At 40.0% G+C, this 17641-nt stretch overlaps 1 protein-coding gene across 4 annotated transcripts in view; it reads right to left on the bottom strand.

Annotated features, from left to right (window-relative positions):
• The window catches only part of SENP6 (SUMO specific peptidase 6), a 102667-nt gene extending 87733 nt beyond the window's left edge, over positions 1 to 14934 (bottom strand). For 2 of the 4 annotated variants that reach the window (XM_082668653.1, XM_082668654.1), the window contains exon 1: positions 14252 to 14549. In XM_082668653.1, the coding sequence (XP_082524779.1) occupies positions 14252 to 14303 (52 nt within the window). In that variant the 5' untranslated portion in view covers positions 14304 to 14549. Of the gene's footprint in view, positions 1 to 14251; positions 14558 to 14862 lie in introns of those variants that run through there. The other 2 variants (XM_082668655.1, XM_082668656.1) reach the window with 2 other exon arrangements.
• Positions 14935 to 17641: the final 2707 nt, after the last annotated feature.

Here is a 17641-nt window from a genome sequence, read left to right as displayed (position 1 = left end):
GCTAAGTGATCATCAAAGTTAACATGAGAAGTGATGTCTTATTCATAGCATACTTAACATGATGTGATGAAAATGCGACTTCAGCTCTGTGGCTTCTTCCCAAAAGCCCACAATGCCAGTTTAGTCAAAAGAACACATCAGATAAACCCAAATTGAGGAACATTTTATAAAATTCCTGACCAGAACTCTTTAAAACTGTCAAGGTTATGAAAAATAAGGGAAGATAAAGAAACTGTCATGATCAGAGGGGACTAAGGAGACATGACAACCAAATGCAATGTGGTGTCCTGGACTGGACTGTGCAAAAGGAAAAGGACATTAATGGAATAACTAGTGAAATCCAAGTCAAGTCTGTAGTTTAGGCTATAGTGTTATGCCCATGTTAATCTCCTAGTTTTTGACAAACATACTACAATTATCTAAGTTGGGAACTTTAGGGGAAGATGGGTAAATGGTATACAGAAACTCTCTCTAACATCTTTGAAACTTCTCTATAAATCTAAAATTATCCCCCACTCCAATTTTCAAAAATCAAATGTAAAATGAACCTGTTTTAAAAAAAGAAAGGGTTAAGTTTAAGTTATGCTACCAACACAGAAAAGGTAATAAACTATGATGATTACTAGTCTATAAAGACTCTATCCATCACTGAGAGTCAGGCAAGTTAACAAAAAAGGCCACTAAGCAGTGAAAAGTCAAGAGATTTTATATTGTGTACGCTCTAAAGAAGCAAGGTTCCGTACATACAGTTCTAACAAGTGTAATCACAGGATTTCCTAATTGACAGATTAGAAGCTATAAATTAACAGATGAAAGAAAAATAACCTCATGAAAGTGATAACTGCCAATGAGAAAAAATAAATTACAAAAAGCAAGCAAATTCTAAAAACATAAATTTTAGGGCAACTTGCACTAGGGACAAAAGCTCGGAACCCTCAAAAGTCCTTGAGAGTATCAACACTTCAATATCCTGTTATGGTTGACACTCGTAAGAATCAGAATGGAAAATTATGTCCACTATACTGTACTTACAAAATTGAAAGTTAATACAAAGGTTAAAGAGAGATCCCAGTTAAGCATCATAAATTAAATATATGCATTTTTCTCCATACCCCTCCAGTAAAATGACAGTAATGGAAAGAGGGGTAAAAAGCAGAAACCCATAAGAACAAAATGAACCCAGAAAGAAGATAATAGCAGATGAGAGATGTAACTAAACTGATGAAAGGTGAAAATTTGATGGATGGGTAGGAACTGACTTAGTTGACTAGAGAAAGCAAACTTAAACACCTATGAGGGCACAGATATTACCAAATTGACACAAGAAAAAAAATTTTTGAACACTGCTGTCAATAAAAGAAACTGAATTATTATAAATCTTTCTGTAAAGAGAAACTCAGACCCAGAAGGCTTCTCCCATAATTTCTTTCAAACTTGTAAAATATAGCAACAAATTTACCTAAACTTTCCCAGAAAATAAAAAAAAAGGAACACTTTGCAGCTCATTTTATGAAGTCAGTATACCTGATCCTAAACCTGATAACGACATTTAAGGAAGGAAATTACCAAGCACTCTCTCATGAAGACAGATATAAAACCCTTAATATCAGTAAATCAAATCCAGTGATAGACAAAGAATAATATTACAATCAAGTAGGGTTTATTCTAAAAGCAAGAGTTAACATTTGAAAATTATGAATATAATTCACAAAACAAAACCGTTATAATAAAAAATGATTCAGGGATGCATCATCAAGGAATGCTGAAACTAATAAATAAATGGAAAGAAACTAAAACTAATGGATGAAATCTGAAGAGAAATATGTCATTTATATTGCTTCAAAGTAGTTTCCCACAAAATATTTATTAATTACAAAGGGGAAAATGATAGTACCTTTCAGTGGAGAAATCTGGCAAACACTAAATGATCAAAGTTAATTTCACCAGTAATAGGACAAAAGATCACTACCAAGGCATTCCTTATAAAAACTCATAACCTAAATCTAATCATGAGGAAACATCAGACAAACCCAAACTACAAAATAACTGTCCAGTATACTTTAAACATGTCAAGGTAAAGAAAGACAAAGAAAGACTGAAATACTATGATCGTCTAGGTAGAAAATCCGAAAGAATCACTCAAAAAAACCCTACTGGAACTAGTAAGCAATTATAGTAAGGCTGCAGGATACAAGGTTAATACAAAACAATTAAATGCTTTCCTATATACCAGTAATGAGCAAGGTAAATGTGAAATTAAAAACACAGTAACACATTAGCACCCCCAAGAATGAAATACTTAGCTATAAAGCTAACAGAATATGTACAAAATCTTTATGATGGAACCTACAAAACTGATAAATGAAATGAAAGAAAAACTAAAAAAATGGAGAGATATTTCATGTTCATGAATGGGAAGACTCAATACTGTCCAGATGTCAGTTCTTTCCAACTTTATCAATAAATTCAGTGCAATCGCAATCAAAATCTTAGCAAGTTATTTAATTCAAAATGGATCACAGACCTAAATGTAAAATACAAAACTATAAAACTCCTAGAAGATAACATAGGAGAAAATCTAGATGACTCTTAGGTATGGTGATGACTCTTTAGATGAAACACCAAAGGTATAATCCATGAAAGAAAGAACTGATAAACTGGACTTCATTAAAATTAAAACCTTTTGCTCTGCCAAGAAAATTAGGAAACAAGCCAAAGATCAGGAGAAAATATTTGCAAAAAAAACACATCTGATAAAGGACTTTATCCAAAATATACCAAGACCTCACTTAGTAATAGCCACGGAAAAAAAAAAAAATCCACGGAAGAACCTTAAATGCCTATTACTAAGTGAAAGAAACCAACCTGAAAAGGCGATCTACTATATGATTTCAACTGGATGACATTCTGGGCAAGGCAAAACTATGGAGATAGTAAAAAGATCAGTAGTTGCCAAGGTGAGGTGAGGGTGGAGGGTCTGAGGGATGAATAGGTAGAACAATGAAGATTTTTATGGCAATGAAAATACTCCGTATGACATGATAATGATGGATACATGTCATTACACACTTATCCAAACCCACAGACTATACCACACAATGAGTGAGCCAAAACGTAAACTACGGGCTATGATTTGTCGGTGGAGGGTTATCAGTTGTACCACTCTGGTGGGAGATGTTGATACTGGTGAAGGCTATGCAGATGTGGGGGTGAGAGGTGTATGGCAAATCTCTGTACCTGCCGCTTTGCTGTGAAACTAGAACTGCTCTTAAAAAATAATAAGTAATTCTTTTGCATGGCTAGAAAAAAGAAAAATAAAAAACAAAAACAAGTCTTCCCTGCCCAGTTTTACTGATATATAACTGAGCAGCACTGTATAAGTTCAAGGTGTACAACATAATGACTTCACTTACATATATTGTGAAATGATTACCATAACATGTTCAGTTATCATCTATCATCTCATATAGATGAAAGAAAGAAAGAAAGAAAGAAAGAAGGAAAGAAAAGAAGGAAGGAGAAAGAGAAAGAGGGAAAGAGAGAAAAGAAAGCAAGCTAGGGAAAGAAATAAAGAAAAGGGAAGAGAGGGAAGGGAAGGAAGGAAATGAAGGAAGAAAGTTTCTTTCCTTGTGATGAGAACTCTTAGGATTTACTCTAACACCTTCCAAATAAGCCCTATAGGAGTATTAACTATAGCCACCCATCATTTTATACATTACAACCCCAGTACTTATTTATCCTGTAACTGGAAGTTTGTACCTTCTGAGCACTTTCATCCAAGTCCCCTACCTCCCGTGCCCTGCCTCTGGTAACCACAAATCTGTTCTCTTTTTCTATGAGCTTGGGATTTTTTTTTTTTAAGATTCCACACATAAGTGGGATCACACAGCATTCTTATTTCACTTAGCATAATGCTCTCAGGGTCCACCCGTGTTGTCACAAATGGCAGGATTTCTCTCCCTTTTATGTCTGAATAATAGTCCATTGTATATACACACAACATCTTTATCCGTTCTTCCACTCATGCATGGACAGTTAGATTGTATCCATGTCTCGGCTACAGAACAGGGGGGCACAGATATCTCTTCAACATAGTGTTTTTGTTTCCTTCAGATATATTCACATAAGTAGAATTGCTGGATCATATGGTAGTTCTACTTTTAATCTCCTGAGGAACCTCCATACTGTTTTCCATAGTGGCTGCACCAATCTACACTCCCACCAACAGCGCATGGTCACCATGGTTTCATAATAACCATTGTAACAGGCATGAGGTTATATCTCATGGTAGTTTCGATTGGCATTTCCCTAATAATTAGTGATGCTGAGCACCTTTTCAGGTATCTGTTGGCCATCTGTAGGTCTTCTTTGGAAAAAATGTCTATTCAAGTCCTTTGCCTATTTTTAATTGGATTATTTGGGTTTTTTGCTATTGAGTTATATGAGTTCTTTATATATTTTGGATATTAACCCCTTATCAGATATATGGTTTGCAAGTATTTAATAAAGTCTGTTTTTTTTCCTTGGCCATGCTGCGCAGCATGCGGGATCTTAAGTTTCCTGACCAGGGACCGAGCCCGTGCCCCCTGCAGTGGAAGAGCAGAGTCTTAACCACTGGACCGCCAAGGAAGTCCCATTAATAGTCTTTTTAAAAAACTTTTTTAAATGTAAAGAAAACATAAGAAGTAGATACACTACAAATAGATTTTCAGATTCTGTTACCCCAACCTGAACAGCCGACTGGCACTCTCCTGCTATCGTAAAAACTAAAGAAATGAACAGTGATTAGTAAAACCAAAAAAAGTAAAGTTATAAGGGACCAATAAGATCAAAGAATTTCTTCTATCACAAAAAGCACAAGACATTAAGAAAAAAACAATAAATGACTACATTTAAAAAATTTGCTCATAAAATTATTCCATGAGTTTAAAAATAAGACAAGTAATAATTCTGTAAGATGTATGTTCAATACACGTAATTCAACCAAGGTTTCCTATCCAGACTATATAAAGAACCCCAACATTCCAACAGAACAAAATGTGCAGAAAACATGAGCAACTAAGAACTGAGGAAACACACAAAATAACCCAAAAAACAAAAAGAAACTCATAGAGTATTTTGTTTAGTTTACTCACGCACCACAGGCACATAGAATAGGGGTTACCTCTAAGTTGGCACTCAATATTTTTTGAATTTTCAATGAACAGTGAACAATTTTTAAAAACACAGTAATAAAGATACTCAACCTCACTATAAACCAGAGTATTACAAATTCAAACCACCATCTGATAACCACATCAGACTGGCAAAAACTAAAACATCAGACATAATTAAGTAGGTAATGATGTGTATAAACAGAAAACTTAAAAAGTGCTAGTGAAAGCACTTTGGAGATCAATTTGGCAATACTTAGGTGAAGCTGAAATTGCACATGACCCGATAATTCCATTGCTAAGAAATACCCTAGATCAGATGTTAGTAAAGTATGGCCCAGCCAAATCTGGCCTGCTGCTTGATTTTATAAGGCCCACAAGCTAAGAATACTTTTACATTTTTAAATGGCTAGGGGGGAAAACAAAAAATCAAACAAGACTAATGTTTCATGTTACAAGAAAATTATATAAAATTCAAATTTCAGTGTTCAAAAAGGTTTACTGGCACACAGCCACACTCATTTGCTTATGTATGATCTGTAACTGCCTTCTTGCTAAACTGGCAGCACTGAGTAATTGTGACAGACTGTTTGGAATGCAAAGGGTAAGATATTCACTAGCCCTTTACAGAAAAAGTTTGCTGACCCCTGCTCTAGAGAAACACACACATGTGCACAAGGAAATGTACTTTAAAAAAAAGTTCACAGTAGCAATATGAGACATACTAAAATATTCATAGTAGCAATGTATGTAATAGTAAAAAATTAGATACAACCTAATTCCCACAAAAAAGGAAATGCATAAATAAAAGGTAGTATATTCATACTATGACAAAGCACTAGACCTATTCTTATCAACATAATTTAATTTCTCAAACAATGCTGCAAGAATGAAAAGCAAATTACAGAAGAATACAGTATGACATGATTTATAAAATATTCTAAACATTCAAAACAATTTGTACACATACACAGGTTCAGAGATAAGAACATAAAGTACAAAGAAATGTATGGGAATGATAACTACCAAATTAACGATGGTGGTTACCCCTGGAAAGCAGGCAGAAAGATGCAAAAAAGAAAGGGTTCGGGACTTCCCTTGTGGCGCAGTGGTTAAGAATCTGCCTGCCAATGCAGGGGACACGGGTTCAAGCCCTGGTCCAGGAAGATTCACGTGCTGTGGAGCAACTAAGCCCGTGCGCGACAACTACTGAGCCTGCACTCTAGAGCCCGGGAGCCACAACTACTGAAGCCCGCACACGTAGAGCCCGTGCTCCGCAACAAGAGAAGCACCACAATGAGAAGCCCGCGCACCACAATGAAGAGTAGCCCCCGCTCGCCGCAACTAGAGAAAGCCCGCGTGCAGCAACGAAGACCCAACGCGGCCAAAAATAAATAAATTTCTTTAAAAAATTTTTTTAAATTAAAAAAAAAAGAAAGGGTTCAGCCCAGCTTCAACTGTATTAGTAATGTTTTCTTCAGGCTAGGAAGTAGAACATGAGCTTTTGCTATATTATGCTTTATATTCCACAGATACGAAATATTTCCTAATAATTTTTTATTGATAAGGTTTTACAATAATAAAAAATAGAATTTTTTAAAAAGGATCACGGAGACAGAAGTTAACTTCTGCAACTTAGAAATATAAAAGCAGTAAAAGAAAACATAAAGAGCAAATTAAATGCAAACGTCAGGAAATCTCAATAAAGCAATTTTAGGTGGCTCTGTAGTGCTTTAGCCCCAGTCTTTCTCAAGAACCTGTCAAGATTCTCCACAGGCAGTCTCGTGGAGCCCTAAGCCACCATGTTACAAGTACCGGTATCCCACTGCAGAGACCACATGAAGAGGCCTTTCGACCACATGGAGAAGGAAGGGCCCAACTTTCCATACCGGCCAGAGTCAGACATTTGAATAAAGCTGTCTTGGAGCCTCCAGGCCAGCCAAGCTACCACTGAATAACCCCCACAGGCGCTTCATGAAGCAGAAAAATCACCCAGCTGAGGTGAGTTTTCTTAAATTCCTAATCTATACAACCTTTATTTTTTGATACAGGAGACAGACCAATAGACTGTCCAATACTATCTGAAGATGAAGTCTGAATATATTATGTCCTTGGGAATAATATTAGACTTCTCTGTGAACCACCAAAAGCACAATATTCTTTGCCTCAGGATCCAGCTATTGTTCAGTGTTCCCTCAGTTTATCTACCTCTTCATTCCATTCAGTGGGTTTCTATGGATCTTTCGGCAGGATGCTGGCATAAGTTAGTTCTGTCCAAGGCCAACATCAGGCAGCAGTTTGATGCTGTTGGTGTTGCTGGAAGCATCTTGATCTTCTATGGAATGGAAATACCAAGCAGTGGGTACCTTGCCCCAAAGTAATGCAGTTGGTTCTATCTTCACACACAATACACAATCTCTAAAATATAGTTATCACAAGCACACAAAGTTCCAAAGAGAGAAAACGAATAACCTAAGAAATGATCGCGAGAGACAAGTGGCTCCAAATGCTCCTTCTGCTCCAAGAAAAGGGGAGAACACCATCAAGATGGCAGGGGAACAGTATTCAATGAGATGGACCAATGAAACACTTTAATTCTGAAAGTGCAAATGCATCATTCAACAAGGAGAAAATTGACAGTGTCATAATAAACTTAAATTAAAAGAAGATAAACTTGAAAAACAGGTAAAGCCTATGAACGGTGAAGACAAGGAGACTCAGGAGTTGGTACTCAAACTTGTAAAGGAAACGCTGATGAAGATTTGCAGACTTAATTGCTATACTGACAAAATTAAATCAGTGTTTTTTATTTCCTGTGATAATAGAGAATGGAGACAAACCTGAACTGAAGAAATAAGTTTAAATGCCAAAATATGGAATCCCTCCTCATCCAAACAGTGGCATAGGAATTTCAGAGGCAGAGAAGATATTGGTTTCCATGAAGATAGAATCACCAGAGGTCATGGTGGTAAAAGGCAGTATTTTCACCATGTCTCCAAGATTTAGTGGCAGATTCATACACAGGAGGTTGTGGAGGCAGAAAGTTTGCAGACTTTTTTTTTAATATAGGAAAGACAACAAAGTTATTACATAGTATACAAACAAGTCTTGGGAAATTTCTAGCTCTTAATGTCCTTAAAAATGGCTTCAGTCTTTGCAAAAAAGAAAAAAGTACATTTGTTATACACTGTACACCAGCACTGTTTGGTTTTTTTCTCCCTGCTATATTTCATAGATTGTAACGCAGTTAATGTGGGAGGAAAAAACCCTCATATTCAAAACCAAGCATGAAATGTATTTGAAATAACAAAAAAAAAAACTCTCTGAGGGCTTCCCTGGTGGCACAGTGGTTGAGAGTCCCGCCTGCCGATGCAGCAGACGTGGGTTCGTGCCCTGGTCCGGGAGGATCCCACATGCCGCAGAGCGGCTGGACCCGTGAGCCATGGCCGCTGAGCCTGCGCGTCCGGAGCCTGTGCTCCGCAACGGGAAAGGCCACAACAGTGAGAGGCCCGCGTACCGCAAAAAAAAACAAAAAAACCCAAAACTCTCCCAAAACAAGGTCAGAATATGGCTTGCTGTCTTACTTTTCAAGCCTATAGTTTCAGACAGCCTCAAAGTAGTTGCTGTTAACGTGGGACAAGGCAGAGTGTCCACATGTCCCAATTTGCCTAGGACTGTTCCAATTTTAGCCAGGAGACAAGAGGTCCTAATTGCTGGTGATGGATGCAGAAGGCTCTGAGAAGTACAAGACCCTAAGTTTTTTTAAGGTAGCCCAAAAAACGGGCTAAAAGTAACACTGTTTTTAGGGTCAAATGGATACTACATATCTACTTTCTGTTTTTTAGGTGATGTAGGCAACCATAATTTGCAGCTCACAATAATGCATCATCCATTGTTGCATCACTGCAAGTAATGTGACCTAAGTGTACAAATGAAGTTGGTTGTAATTGTGATCAACAGTCTGCCTCTGACTTTATGGATTAACTGTTGTGTTTTGTATCAAGATAACGTTTAATTTTTAATACTGTAAATAGTGGTGACGATGTTTCTAAGAGTTTAGGTAATGAAAATGAGAAAGATAACAATAACAACTCCACCATGACCCAGACATCACTGAATGAAAGAAAAAAAGGAAGGAAAAGTTCCTAACATTCTTTCTCTTTTCTTCTTACTTATGCTTGCTTGGTTTCAGAAATTCTTGAATCAGTCCCTAATCAAAGGAAAGTTAACCAATGACTGTTTATGTTGCTATTTATACCTTTGAAACAAATTACAAATGTGTGGTCTACTTTGTTCTCTTCCTTTAGCTTCCTAAACTGTCCAGAAATTAGAAATTTTGGGATCTCAAAAGAACTGTCATTTTCAAGTTTAAGAAATACTATGACTTTGTTGAAAGTATTAAAAAAAACAAACAAACCCCAAAACAGGGAGGTTTGGGAGAGGAAAGATGGCTGCATGGATTAAAGATGGCTGCAAATTCTTTCCCACTATTCCTGCCGAGTGATGGTTCTCCTTCCCCTTCTCTTGAATCTGGGCTGGCTCTGTGGCCTTCTGGCCAATCGAATGTGACAGAAGTGACACTGTATAATTTCTGAAGTTGGGCCTTAAGAGACCTGTGGCTTCAGCTTTTGCCCTCTTAGAGCGCTGCTTCATCAGTAAATGGTAACTCCCCATAACTCTGTTATTTTCCCGTCTCTTGTCCACTCCCACCCCCAAGGTTAAACAGGTAAGAAGAATGGGAAAGCAAAGGGATAAAGAAGGGAAGGAGGGAGGAAAGAAGGAAGGAAATGCTGAAGGAGGTTAAGGCTATAGGACAGGTCTCAAGCTCCAGTTCTGACTGCCCCACTTACTTGCTCTAGGTCATATAACCCCTCTACACCACTTGATTTCAAACAGTCAACATACTTTTGTAATGGCAACAGGAACAATTAACTTACAGAAGTCTAGACATATGGAATACATAACTTCATTCTCTGTTACCTCTCTCACTACACTAGTCAATCTAGAATATCAAAACAATCAGCTAATACCTAGAAAAAGAAAGGTAGTAAGTGAAAGACAACAATAAAAACTAGAATTCAAATAAGAGAGAAGGCAAGCATTAAAAGAACAAAAACAAAGTAGGAAATACACACACCCACACATACATACATATGAAAGGGAAAGCAGAAAAAATGGGAGAAAATATTGGTGAAGCAATTAGTTGGTAGAAGAAAAAAGGTAAAGAAAGCTAGAATGAACAAGAACAGTATAATAAAGAAAAAGAAATGAGAGAGGAGGTACACTTGCCAGAGGAGAAAAGAAGGGGGAGAATATCAAAAGAAAGGTTACAAGAACAAGCTAACTACGGTCACCTTTGCCCTATACTACAAGTCTCCTAACTGATCTCGACAACAATCTTCTGCCCCTCTCTAGAGCTATTTCCGTGTGGGAGCCAATGACCTTTTCTGAAACAAAGCTGATGATGTTAACCTCTGGTCTTATCTTGTACCACTCTCCTTACTAGCACCACACTGTCCTTTCAGTTCCCTAAACGTGCCATGCTTCCTCTATTGTATTCCCCCTGGCTGGAAAGCTCTCTCTCTCCACCTTTCCCTCTCCTATTCACCCTTCAAACTGCCCTGATTAGATCAAATTCTCATTATTACAAATAATCCCCTTTGGTTGCACTTGACAGTTGAAATTTTACACTTACAAGTACGCTTATTTGATTACTGACTCCCCTCACTGGACTGGAAACTCCAAGGGGAAACCGCCTTCCCTCCCCCACTGTGACTCTCAGCACAGTACCTACAATGTTACAGTTGCTCAATAAATATCCTTTGAATGAATAAACAAAAGAGAAATCTGCCAAACTAGCTATCACAAGTGGAAAAGGGGCAGAAGACAACCTTAAGTGAATAGAAGAGAAAGAAACAAATCAAAGAGGGGAAAGAAAAAATTCAATACCAGCTGTAGCCTAATTAAATTCACACAATTTCAGTGTGATACTATACCAACAAAATAAAGTACAATAGTAACCAATAGGTCTCTTTTCCCTAAAGAAGCCAGAAAAGGAAATGGAATTAGTATTTTACTTAATATTTTATAAGAATGTAAAACATAATTTAGAAAATGGACAACAAGCACCTCAAACTTAAAGAGACCAAAGCAGAGCTATTAACTTACTTCTCATTCCTCTGCCAGTCTACTCCATCTCAGTGAATGTAATCCCGCGCCCCCGTGCAACACCTCAAACCAAAACCCTAGGAGTCATCTTTGATTCCTCCCTTACTCTGATCCTCAATATGCAATGCATCGGGAAGTCCTGTAAGCTCTACATCCAAACGGATCTTCGATCTATCCACTCCTCTTCCCCAATTGCCACTGCTACCATCCTAATCCAAGCCCATCTATTTTTCAGACTGCTACAATACTCTCCTAACTAATATCCCTGCTTTTACTCTTGCTGTCCTCTCACTCACTCCAGGAGCAAAGCAGTTTTTTTTAAAACAAAGATAAACCGTATCATTACACTCCTTTGTCCCAAACTCTTCAATGACTTCCTACTTCTCAGAATCAAATAAAAATTCATGATCTTGCATGATCTGCTACCTCTCTTTCATATCACTCACTTCTTTGCTTGCTATGTTTCAGCCATAATGACCTCCTTTTTTTAAACAAATGGAATCCTATATCATCTTGGAACCTTTAGAGACATCATGCTCTCTGTCATACTCTAGTCCCACAGTTAAGGTATGACCTTAATACATGTGTGACCTCAGTAAGGCCTTTCTTGACTTTAACACTGTAAAATGGCTTTCTCATTCATCCACTGCTCTGTATTTTTCTTCCATAGCCTTTATCACACTATTATCACCCTGTTTATTTCACTAACAACAAATAAATATGCTCCACATGCAAGAAATATGATGGTGAAAAGAGAAAGCCATTGCTTTCACGGAGCTTATATTTTAATAGGACTAAAAAACATGAAGACATAAATTTATCATGTGAAAAGTGCTACCATGAAAAATAAAACAGTTAAAGGGAATACCATGTGTTTGTACATGTGTGGCAGCATGACACTGTAAGTAGGTTGTCAGGTCTGAGCAGATCTAAATAAAGTGAAGAAGGAAACTATGTGGAAAAAATGGGGTAAGAGTGTTTTAAATGGATTAACTTTTACTTATTTATAAAAAGTCCCTCCCACTAAAATGTAAGTCCCATAAAGGCAAGGACCCTGTCTTATGCACTGCTGTATTCACCTTGGTAAAGTGCCTAGTACAGAGTAGGCCACTATAAATATTTGATGAATGAATATCTGGCAAGCTATATTGGAGTATTTTATCATTAAAAGTGTAAAGAACCAAAAGAATTAAATACAAAATATTAAACACAAAAAATACAAGTAGTACTAAATATCCTTCCATTTATTTCAAAAGATTCAGTACAGTATATGAAAAACCGAAATGCCTGCTCTCCCTTATGCTCATATTCTAAACAAGGTACCATTCACTTGCTTTCTGAGAATGCTGAAGGAGACATGGGGAAACTCAAGTTTAACCCCTAGAGGAATTCACAGACCCTTAAGTTAGAATAAACTAAAAGCAACAGTTTTAAATTTCACATTGGCCCTGTATCTGTTGGCCTTATTTATGCTCTTTCTATTCTCCCTATGTTCATCACATAGCACCACCTGTAACACAAGCTGCACCACTCTCAGCCCCTGACAGGTAACCATTCTGCCCAAATGAGAATGGAGAGAATAAAAGAAATACGAAGTGAACCCAGAAAAACTTGCAAGTTTTCCACACTTTCTTACCACAAAGCTCATATAAAACTCTCATCACTTTTAAATAAAGGCTGGTTTGCACACAAGGTAAAATTTTGTTTTTGGCTCTGCTACACTACACTCCAAGGAAGATTAAGAAAATTAAGGTTTCTTTTCCCACTCAGCTCCATTAGTACCCATTTGTTCATTAGCCTAATACTGAGTACCTACTGTGTTCCAGGCCCTGTTCCAGGTGCAGTTAATAAAACTGTAAACTCGGCATACCCACCCTTCCACACCCTCTTAGAGGACCTTGTACCACAGTGAAGTTGTACTTTCTTAATTCAGAAATGTTTCCAACTAGTTATCTTTAAAGTACTCCTTTTACCCCATATGAAATTCATCTTTGCAACATTATCCGAAGAGGAGTTAAATCTTTTTTTAAGTCACCGCACAGCAGATAGACCCACACTCATAAACCCGCTCTCCCAAACATATTTATAAACCTAATTACCGTCACGAACGGTGAATCCACAGTCGAATTACGCAATAAACGTTGAGAGTTCCAGGTCCACAACGACAACGAATTTAGCTGTATTTTAGGGATCCTTATATGTGGGCCAAGAGCCAATACTGTTACCCATTATCCCCAACAATAATAGATGGCTTTTCTTACTTACGACTAGCTTAGTCCGCCTGCAGGAAATGTTTAACTTTCCCTCACAAATGAATTAAAATGTAAACACTCAAACTTCGTCTATCAGCTTGGGTGACTGTCCCAAAACTGACACTGTGAATCTCGTTCTCTTTTTTTCCGATAAATTGTTTTCTAAAATATCGTTAACAAAACACATTTCGTAAGATTACCTGACAGAGCCAGGCCTAATCTGAATGCTGGCTGCAAGAGGAAGCCTGACGGGGACGGGCGTATAAAACAAGCTCAGGAAACTACCTCTCCCCTCCCTACGTGGACTGGCCCCCGATTTCACCCAACCTTAGCGATTTGAAACTTTCCATGAACACCAAACGAGACCCGAGCGTAATCTGCTCTCATCCTTAGGCCACCACGGAGAAACCAAAAAAAGAAAAAACATGTCAAAGACACGCGTACACTCTCAAAGGACACGCATCAACTCCGGCTCCCGGCCGGTCCACCGACGCCCCCTCGGCCTCCCGGCTCCCGGCCGAGCCCCTAGCTCACACGGACTCGGACCCAGCGCGCCCGCAAGCGCCCCGGAGCCCCCCAAACCCAGCCGGCGCCCACACCTGCATAGCCGGGAATCAGGGGCCCACATTTTCCTGTAGTTCCCCACCCCCAGCCCCTCGAGGGCAGAAATTGATGTACCTTCTAGAAAAGTAATCTCCCCGGCGCTGCCGTCGCTCTTGCCAGCCGCCATCTTCCTCCTCCCACGCCGCCGCCTCCCTAATCCATGGCCCACACCGCCGCCGCGTTCGCCGGGATGAGGGGCCGCGCCGCAGGAGGTTAGCCGCCGCAGGGTTGCGGGCCTAAGACTCGGCCGTCAGGCGGGCAGCGCTCCCCCGTCCGGACGGGCCTACACAAAAGCAGGCCGGCTCCCGGGCCTATCCGCGGGCGGGCGGCGAGAGCCGCGGCCTGGGCTCCTCAGGCTCCGCCGGGCAAACGCGAGCGACGGCGACGGCGCTTCCCGGGCCCGGTGCCTCTCGGCCCGCGACTCCCCATCCACCGCCCGCCCAGGCCGCCCGAGAAGCTTCCCCTAGCGGCGGGCCCGCAGGAAGAGAGTCTGAGGGCGAGCACACAAACACGCCTCCCTCAGTCCCGGGCCGTAAAATGGCCGCACCCCTCGCCCCGGGTTTGTGAGGTCTCCGCGACCGTCAGGCGCCTCCGGGCCCTCCGCTCCTTTCAGCAGCCGCAGGCACAGCCGCCGCCGCTAAAGCCGTCCGCCCACCCCGCCCAGACGCGAATGTATCAGCCGAGACCTCTGCGACTGTCCATGTGGACAGTGGTGGGTCTCCTCCGCCACCGCCTCGCGTCCGTCGCCACAGCAGCGCCAGCCGCCGCTCCTCCCCCACGGTTGCCGCTGACGCCACAACGCGCTCGCCCCCCCGCCCCCCCCCGCCGCCGACCCTGTCGCCCCCAGCGCGGCTCGCCCTCAGGAGCCCGAGCTCCCTCGCGAGCGGAGCGGACTGCGGCGCCCACCGCCTGACCCTCTGTAGCACCGGCCCAGCACGGTGCCGGCTCGGCCCGCACACGTTTGGTCCGACCTCGGGAGCGCCCGCCGAGGTCCCCATGGCAGACCTGGGCTTCCGGGCTGGGCCGGCGATGCATTCGGCTTCTGTGGCACCACGATGGCCTGAGAAATGTTCCGAGTTCATATTCCTCTGAGGAGGCCTTCGGTTTAAACCGTAGCCAATTGAAGAGAAAAGGTAGAGTGAGGTAGCGCGATCACATGTGGGGAAAATGATTGTGGTCTTCATTCATTTTAGTTTTCAAAATAATTCATCAGGGAGGATTCTACAGTACCCTTTGGATGACAGTGTAAAAAAAAAAATCCTGTCCTTTAATGTGCCTGAGACTTCAAAGCCCGTCCCCTGTCTTACAAGTCAGGCCTTGTAATTGCAGGTGACTATGTCATGTACGTTTTTCTTTTCCTTCTTTGCCTTTCTTTTTACTTTCTTTTTTCCTTTTAATTACAATGATGACACGTTCATTAACGAAAATTTGGAAAATACAGAAAAGGAAAGAGGTCTTGCATGGTCCCACCACGAAACTCAACTCCTTCCTCTGTGTAGTCCTCTAATTAAATACTTTTCTTAAATCTCTCACTATCCCTCCTTAAAAAACAAAAATTTATGCTCCATACCCATGAAAATTCAACAGCAATTAAAATGATACAGAAAAACTATGATTTAGTGCAATCTTTGAGGAATGAACTAACTAGTTTAATTGTCTTGTTAACCAAGGCGTAAGTTGAAAACGTTTTTGTTTAAAACTTCTTTTAAAATCTTTTCCTAAAATGAACTAATAACCTTTACTGATTTAGTAAGAGTAATATAATGAATATAATTTATCATTTGCTGTTTTTGTTGCTTGAGGATATTGAGTGATACTGTTTCACTTTTTTTTTTTTTTTTTTTTTTTGCGGTACGCGGGCCTCTCACTGTTGTGGCCTCTCCCGTTGCGGAGCACAGGCTCCAGACGCGCAGGCTCAGCGGCCATGGCTCACGGGCGCAGCCGCTCCGCGGCATGTGGGATCTTCCCGGACTGGGGCTCAAACCCGCATCCCCTGCATCGGCAGGCGGACTCTCAACCACTGCGCCACCAGGGAAGACCGTGTTTCGCTTTTAAGTGAAAAACAAACTAATATTTTTTTAAGTTATAAATTAATATACCCTCAAAATAACAAATTTCTTATAATAGTCAATTTCTACCAGGCACCTTCAGTGTCAACATTTATAAATTAACAGTAAAGTTTTCAGGTGACCAGGGTTGGATTTTTACTTTCCTGGGTCTTAGGCACTTTTGTCTTCATAGGCCCTTCCTGTGTAAGAAATATATTAAAAAAATTTTTTTCACAGCCATCAATATTTATTTTTTTATAAGTTCACATTCATAACCATGTTTCCCACTATGAAATTAACAAAAAAAGATAATACTTAAAGTTGGCGAGGATGCTGTGAGGTGAACATTCTCATTCACTGATGCTATTAATTTAAAGGAGAACCAACTACCTGGAAAGCAATTTGGCAAAAATGTATCAAGTGTTTAAAAGTCCTATTCCATTGGTCTCTATTATATATGCATTTATAAGCAGAGCAAAAAGACAGTCTCCCAGCCCCACCTCACCCCCAAAAAGCCAAAGTGTTAACGGTGGTTATATCTTGCGGATAATAGGTAGTTTTAAATTTGGAATTATGTATATTTTTTATTTAATTTTTTAAATTGAGGTGTAGTTGATTTATAATATTAGTTCACAACACAGTGATGCAAAATTTTTGTCGGTTATACTGTTTAAAGGTATTATAAAATATTGGCTATATTCCCTGTGCTGTACAATATATCCTTGTAGCTTATTTATTTTATACATAGAAGTTTTTATCTCTTGATTCCCAGACCTTATCTTGCCCCTCCTCCTTCCCTCTCCCTACTGGTAAACATTAGTTTGTTCTCTATATCAGGGGTCCTCAACCCCCCGGCCGTGGACCAGTACTGGTTCGTGGCCTGTTAGGAACCGGGCCTCACAGCAGGAGGTGAGCGGCAGGTGAGCGAGTGAAGCTTCATCTGCCGCTCCCCATTGCTCCCCATCGCTTGGATTACCACCTGAACCTTGCCCCTCACCTCCCCGTCCATGGAAATATTGTCCTCCACGAAACAGGTCCCTAGTGCCCAAAAGGTTGGGGACTGCTGCTCTGTATCTGTGAATCTGTTTCTATTTTGTAATATTCATTCGTTATATTTTTTAGATTCTACATATAAGTGATACAATATTTCTCTTTCATTGTCTGACTTATTTCACTAAGCATAATGCCCTCCAAGTCCATCTGTGTTGTTGCAAATGGCAAAATTTCATTCTTTTTATGGCTGAGTAGTATTCCATTGTGTGTACATATATATACACACATACAATGAAACACTATATATATGATATATATGTAGTATATGTATAGATGTCCATGTCCATTCATCTTCTTTATCCATTCATCTGTTGAATCTGTTGATGGACACTTAGGTTGCTTCCATACTGTGGCTATTGTAGAT

Source organism: Grampus griseus (assembly GCF_964374135.1).
Source record: "Grampus griseus genome assembly, chromosome: 13".
NCBI lineage: Eukaryota > Metazoa > Chordata > Mammalia > Artiodactyla > Delphinidae > Grampus > Grampus griseus.
This window is presented reverse-complemented; position numbering and strand designations above follow the sequence as displayed.